The 7,501-nt window shown below is 32.0% G+C and overlaps 1 protein-coding gene across 2 annotated transcripts; it reads left to right on the plus strand.

Moving 5' to 3' along the window:
* The first annotated feature begins 3,962 nt into the window (after window positions 1-3,962).
* On the plus strand, window positions 3,963-7,112 carry LOC130446689 (E3 ubiquitin-protein ligase RNF185-like). 2 transcript variants are annotated; one of them, XM_056783074.1, is made up of 3 exons: window positions 3,963-4,559; window positions 5,355-5,551; window positions 6,606-7,112. In XM_056783074.1, exons 1-3 carry the CDS (start codon window positions 4,396-4,398, stop codon window positions 6,806-6,808), a joined length of 564 nt encoding a protein of 187 aa, XP_056639052.1. In that variant the 5' UTR covers window positions 3,963-4,395; the 3' UTR covers window positions 6,809-7,112. The 2 variants fall into 2 exon arrangements, with proteins under 2 accessions (XP_056639052.1, XP_056639051.1); XM_056783073.1 differs by having other exon boundaries at window positions 4,014-4,559; window positions 5,355-7,112.
* The last annotated feature ends 389 nt before the right edge of the window (window positions 7,113-7,501 follow it).

Here is a 7,501-nt window from a genome sequence, read left to right on the forward strand (position 1 = left end):
TTCATTGCGTTGCTAGTATCACGTGTTTCTAGCACCACAACTTTGAGTATTCCGTTACTGTGAAAATTACAGAACACCTAATTTTTGAGCCTGGCACCTAATTTTGGCATTTTTTAAATGCAATTTCTCGACTTTGCGTTGCTGGTGAGACGGAGCTATTATTTTGTATTGTATGACGTATAAATAAAATGAATTTTATAATCAACTTTATTCTTCTTCTTCTCTTCTCTATTGGCCTTTTGTCTAACGACATACAGCCAGGATCTATATTTTCCTAGTTACCAGTTTATTTGAAGAGTGTACCGTGTGGTACGTCTGAAGATATGCTTCATGCCCTTCAAAATGGGAATAGGTTACTACAGAGGGTTACACCTGGAAAGTAGGATAAAGAAGTAGCTCCTATGGATGTAAAAGAATTGTCTACTATTCTATAACTATAAGCTAAGCCATGCATTACATAATTAGGTATAAGCGCGTACTGTCTACTTGAATTGTTAAGCCGTCTCGCATTAGGTATTTGACTAAGAGCTCAACTAACTTTGACCCTGGAACCAAAATCAACGAATAGATATTAATGGGCGCTTGATTATACTTAAGCAGATCTTTGTACAATTCGTCGTTTTGTGATGATGATTATAATCAACTTTATTACTGTTCGACAAAACGTTATAATAAACCCTTTTTGGTCATAATATGGAAGAACCAAAAAAAAAAAATTCTTCTTTTTTAACATAAACTTTTTAAAAACATAATTATATCGTGGGCTTACTGCAAAAACACGTTATGTACAAAATCTATAGTTTCGAGCGAGTTTAAAGTTTCTATTTACTCCGAAAAAAATCCATAAATGAAGTCAAAAAGTCAGTAACATTACAAAAAAAAATTATTCATTTGTAGGATATATAAGGGTTAATTAAGAAAATTAAATAAAATTTTCTCATTTTTCGTAACAAAAACTCAAAATAACTGTGTTTTTGACTCCTTTATCTTTCCCACTCATGTTTTTGCCTCCATCAGTTGTAATACATTTCGAGTTTTTCCATTGAAGGTTCTTTTGATTAATGGCCATTTCAACTCTTTTAAAAATATCTGTACCAATAGTTGTGCCATGAATACTATACATATCAAGAAGCTCTTCATGCAATTCATAGCTTTTGTCTACTACTCGAATATAAATCAACACCTGAGCAGTATCTGACACATCCGATGAATCATCCAAGGCCAAAGAAAACCACTCAACATGTCCATTTTTGCTGCGATTTCAATCCGCGCTTCATAGCTTCGAATTTTTCTGTACGCAAACTCCCTGTATATTTTGAGTAATTTTGAAAATGTTTTGTTTCATAATGACGTTTAATGTTATATTCTTTGAGAACAGCTATGCTTTCATTGCAAATCAAACATTGCGCCTTGTTACTGGACTCAATCACGAAATACTGAATGTTCCACTAATCTTTGAATTTTCTGCATTCACAATCAATTTTTCGCTTCTTTTCCATACTACTAAATCACACACAAAAGCAACAATTCAAATCAAAATACTGTTACAAAGATGTCTTAAACTCAAATACGCACAAACACGTGTAAAGGACGTACGCACACACAACAGTGTCATAGGAACTGACATGTGGTTGTCTTCTTATATATTCCAATTACTGCCATCCAGAAGTGAGTGGAAGACAACAGAACTTTCTCGAACCAACGAGATTATTCTGTACGTGCTATTAGCGCCATCTGTTAGCTATAGAAGGTACTACCTATTTCCGCTTGTGTTCACCAGATGTCGTGTCACGTTACTCCTCGTGGCTCGTACTCTACGACTAATCTAGAAATTACAGATAATGACAGGAAAATTAATAATGTGCAGTGTTGCCGTTTTGCGGACTTTAGTCCGATTTGCAGTCTTTTTTAAAACGTTGCGTCCTTTTTTTTTCATCAGTGGACTATTCCACTTTCTACCACCGGCAACAATGATAATATGGTTTTGGCCCTCGGAACTTACTGGAGTAATCAGTATGGCCCTAAGGCTGGAAAGTTTGGAGACCCCTGCTCTAATATATACATTCATGCATGTATTTGTCTATATGTTTATTTTGTATTTTTTCGAATGTGAAAAAAACTGTCTTGAATGAAAATATATTTAAGACCAATTTTCGTCGAGTTATTTTTCAAAACAATTCAATGGAATTGTATCGTGAAACAATCGTTATCGTAACTAGACGGAAGATTTGAATTTAGTGCCATCTACCGTCAAATCTATAAACGTATTAGTTGTGCTCATGACGCGAGAGAGGACGCTTCGGTTCGTTTTCCCGTCCTGTACCAGCAACCTTCCATAGCCTAAATCAGAAGTCATTCGGAATCGTTCGAAGTATACGTATATTCAATGTGGGCGTTACTACTAATTTTAAAAGTGAACTTTAAACCTCAAACTTCAGTTTAAACGTTACCGACGGTCTGGGGGTAGTTTAAACCCCAGTTTAACATAAAACGGAGGATGCGAACCTAACTTTCTCAAATTGTTTACATTTTTACAGTATTATAAAGGGTTTTGGTAAAATGATTGAAGATTTGCACTATATTTGATGAACTGGACGATGATGATGAAGAAATTATCAACATTGTGCGCGCCGAGATAACAAAAAGTTATTCGTTTTAGGGCAAATTCCTAGATTGTTCTATATAGTCTTGACATTCAATGATAACAGTAATCAGATTATTGAAACCACTTTATTTATTTATATTTTATGTCAATTAATAATTTTTCAACGTTGTGAATTAAGTTATTTAACTTATGAATCAATTCCTGAATGCACTAAAACTGCAACTGATAGTTATGGCAGAGTAGTTGAAGACCTGGCAGGAATAAGTGAGGCATCAGAATGCCAAATTGTAAAAAGAGTGTCAGGAGCAATAGCAAGACTAGCACTTAATGAAATAAAAATGCCTGAAACAGGCACCAGTTTTGTCAAAATTTTGTTCATCAATTGCAAACTTTTTGCGAGTGTTCTTTAAATTGTCCCACATATTCATAGCATTAAATTATCTTGTCATTTCCTCCCAACCGTTTTCCTTTTCCTACCGCATAACCTTTTTTGGATTCAACTGTTTCTTTGTATTCTTTACAAGATTAACTAATACATATTACTTCTTCATTGTCAGAGAAATTACATGATCTTTTTTGTTCCTTGTTCATTTTTATTTAGTTGTACAACTTTCTTAAACAAATTTGGTTATATTTCCGCGCGAATGACAACTGACAGAGAAATGTCTATTTAACTGTGACCTGTAAAATGGAGCAATATGGTTATTCTTGGTTTAAGCCAGAGTTTAAACCTTAAATCAATCTCCAGTCTATAGGTTGTAAAATTGGCTCTCAGCTCTCACGACAATCACGTTCACAAACACGATCTTTCCCGTTCTACTTAGCCTTATAATATAGCGTTATAATCGTAAACCCAAGTGGAATGGCTGAAAGCTTCAAAAGATTATATTACAAGTTGTAAGTTGTTTAATTTTTTAGTGGTGTGTCTAATTGATTTACATTAAAGTAAAATCAAAATATTTTCTGCGGCGATAGTGAAGTTTTGGTGGCACGTCACAAGAATGCTTCAGAAAGAATTATAATATCCCACACCGCATCAAATAATGATACATATTCTCATGATTAGAGTCTACTTACTTTTGAAAATTTCGCTAATTCTTTCAACGCTCAGTTCGACCCGTGACAAGAGTCGTGAACGTTAATCATGACGTCACGAGTGATGTTTAAGCCCTGACCACAACGATCGTATTCGCTATGTGGAACGCCCAAAAGAGTATTTTCCCACCCCATATTTGTAATACAGTAGTAGTAAGTATTACATATATATCCTTCCAGCAAGCAATATATTTAACCCTTAAGTTGGTAAAGATTGATTTCTTGGATTCGGAGATTACGCTTGCGTATAACCTCGATAAACAATGACAAAATTTTATATGTTGGTACAATTGCATTATCAAAAAATATGAAATTGACATAAATGGCTATAGGCTTTTGACTTTTAAGGGATTAATAATTTTTTGTGTTTGTTGTTGTGATAGGAAGTTGTAAAAGACTATATTATGTTTTGATACTCTGTATATATTTCAATAATATGAACAGTGAATGAAATTGCAACAAGAAATGTCAAATTGACAATTGTTTTTCTTCGTTACAATTATTTATACATACGTTCTACACACTAATCGTAATCACCTGATTCAAAATTATTTGCATGAATACCAATAAAAGTATTGGAACAGATAAGACCAGCACATTCGGTCACAATTGAAGCTAATGCAAAAAACTACACCAACTTTTGGCCACGTCATTTCAACTTTTAATTAGAAGTTAATATTCAAGTCTTATATGAAATGGCATCAGGTATAGAAAAAAGTATCAAAGACTCCACTGGGGACGGAAGTCAAAATTCGAACACCAAAGATGACGAAAGAAAGGATGATTCTATGTTTGAATGTAATATATGTTTGGATACTGCTAGAGACGCAGTAGTTAGTATGTGCGGCCATCTGTTTTGGTAGGTTCATTTTTGTTATCTATTATCCACTATTCACACAAACTAAATTAGGTGTTTGTGATTTGTCATATATTTAACATAAGTATTTGTTAGACCAGGTTTTTAATTATTACATTACTAATAGGTGAAGGTTGTCTATAAGTAAAATTTTTGCTTAGTATTAAACTATTTCTGAGTTTATTTTTTATAATATGGGCGACAATTTTCAAATATAAATAAAATCTTTGTGATAGTCTCTAGAGTGTATGTCTGTATATAATACATACATAATAAGGAAACTAAATTTTATTTTAATGATTATGTGCATCACAACAGAAATTTGAAAGTAAATAATTTCGACCATAAACTGAATCATTTAGCAAACTGTTTCTTACAACTATAAAAGAATGTTTTAGGAAGGAGAAGAAAAATGTACTGATATATTTCCTTAATTGATTGTAGCTAACAATAATATCTCAATTAGAATCTTTCTAGCATTGCAAAAAGAATTTGGTCCAGTAGGTTATTTGTTTAATGATTTAATTAATACTTAATCCCTATATTTAATGCCGAGTTGAGATATATGGCCATTGTTGTAGATGTAGGAAGATGCATCAACAATGCAATAAAGTCTAAGAAACAGTATCGTCAACTCATTCATTTACGTTTTTATTCCATTATCATTGTATAAAGCTAAGCTGCATTTTTTCTGAAAACTGACCTAACACTGTAAACATATAAACATGATCATGGTTCAGCATTTTCATAAAAATGTGTATTATCCATTGGATTAATATATTTAATTTTTCTGTGTAGCTGGCCTTGTTTGCATCAATGGTTAGAGACCAGACCTAATAAGCAAGTATGTCCAGTTTGTAAAGCTGCTATCAGTAAAGAAAAAGTTGTGCCGTTATATGGAAGGGGCAGTACAAAACAGGAAGACCCAAGGGAAAAAGTACCACCTCGACCAGCTGGACAAAGAACGGAACCTGAACCTGGTATCAACTTTCCTGGTAATTTCTTGAAATATATATATATCTTACAATATATTATATCACTTATTGTCAATAACAACTCATTTGAAGCTGTTGAGTCAATTGAGTATTTAGGTTTACACAATGATGACTCTCCAAAGTCGACATTACATATTCATATCTTAACAAAAAAATATCCTCTCCATGTTATTCAATTAGGTCAGGTGCTTTTTCCACCACCTCAGTGATCTACCTTTCCTAATTTGAATCTCACCCACTCTATGGGCCTCCCTTCTGTGGTTTTTCTAGCAGTTATAAGTTTTTGTCAAAATTTCAGTTAAACAATTGGTAAGAGGTTCAATTAGAGTCTTAATTGATGATACAATTGGTGTAGTTGATAGAGTAGGCTGGTGTTTAATTTTGCCACACTCCCACTATGAAAATGATCATAAACTAGTTGGCAAAGACTTCCTTCTTATTTATGTACAAATATGGGATACTTCCATACCATCTCAAGAACTTATGGTCAGTTAGCAGTTAAAAATTTGGTCTAAAATCAAACTGAAAATGGAAAAATATATAACAGAAGATGCTTCCTGTTACAGTGTCGAAAAAAGAACATTTTTCCCACTTTTCTTTAGAATAATATCAAGTGTTTAGAAAAAATACTCATAAGCCAGGAACAAATAAATTAGTACATAAGCTTTCTGATAATAAAATTGTTTGTAATCAAAAAACAATATTCAAACTTGAAAATGATCTTTCGGAATTGAAAAACCAAATAATTGATACAACGAATGAATTAATTTTTGAAAATTTTTCTAGCAGACAACAAATTATTTATAATAAATAATTCTATTGAATTAAAAACAAACAAAAGAATGAACTTAATCTTCATATCAACAAAAAAATTGATACAGATTTTATCTACTTATGGTTCGTGATTCTTTGTTTGGTTGATAGAGATATCTCCCATCCTAAATTTAGAAGCATAGATATTGATAAAGTACAAACTGCATTAAGAGAAAATAATTATCTTAATACATAATGATAATCTCGTGGAAAATGCAAATTTATAATAATTTTGTTTCAGGATTTGGATTTGGCGACAACAGTTTCCACATGTCATTTGGCATAGGAGCTTTTCCCTTTGCTTTCTTCACATCTGCTTTTAATATTGGTGAACTTCGAACAGTAGGTCCACATGGTACTCAACAACACATGGAAGAACAATTCTTATCAAAGATATTTTTATGGTTAGCCATACTATTCTTGACCTGGTTATTGATGGCTTAGATGACATTAAAAAAACTCATTTTTCAAGTGTCTCATAAAATAAGTGTACCTATTTTCAGTACACTCAATACAGTTCTTATAATTACATTTTAGAACGTTTATATTTATAATCATTTGTTGTATTTTACTGGGATGGTATAAAAATTGGGTAATGGCTGTTGTTAATACTCTAATTTGGTCAAGTGAGATGTATATATAATAATTGAACTATAGTGTGTTATGTGATTATAATATTTGTTCTAGTACTTTTTTCGTGTAGAAATGAGGATAAAAAATACAAAACCGCAAATTAGATAAATGTTAATTTTTTCTTTTTATTTTGAAAAATATTTGCATCATATTGGATTAGGAAATGAGAAGTTACTAACTCCATTTTGGTTATTCTTTCGGGAAGATGAAAACTAAATTCAAAATGTTCTAACTTCACTGCCACTAATAAAGATTCTTGAAATGTATCGCTAAATTTTATGAATGTATACAGTAAAATATTAAAGTTTAAGAGAAATATGGAAAACAGAACTTGAGATAAAACTTTTCTAAATTTAAAGGATTTCAATAACTAAAATTAGTGCGTACCTGATATAAGTGTGGTGTAGTCTCATCATAATTGGTCATAATAAAATAATAGTTTGAGAAACGACTGTTCATGTTTACATCTACTGCATTTCTAATTGTAACATACAATAGTCATTA

The sequence above is a fragment of the Diorhabda sublineata genome, chromosome 7, assembly GCF_026230105.1.
Source record: "Diorhabda sublineata isolate icDioSubl1.1 chromosome 7, icDioSubl1.1, whole genome shotgun sequence".
NCBI lineage: Eukaryota > Metazoa > Arthropoda > Insecta > Coleoptera > Chrysomelidae > Diorhabda > Diorhabda sublineata.

What these genes read in the sequence shown, in the direction of transcription:
- LOC130446689 (XM_056783073.1), top strand. Translation starts at nt 4,396, where the DNA reads ATGGCATCAGGTATAGAAAAAAGTATCAAAGACTCCACTGGGGACGGA. An exon ending in ATGTGCGGCCATCTGTTTTG is followed by an intron (nt 4,560 to 5,354) that starts GTAGGTTCATTT and finishes TTTTCTGTGTAG; the next exon opens with CTGGCCTTGTTTGCATCAAT.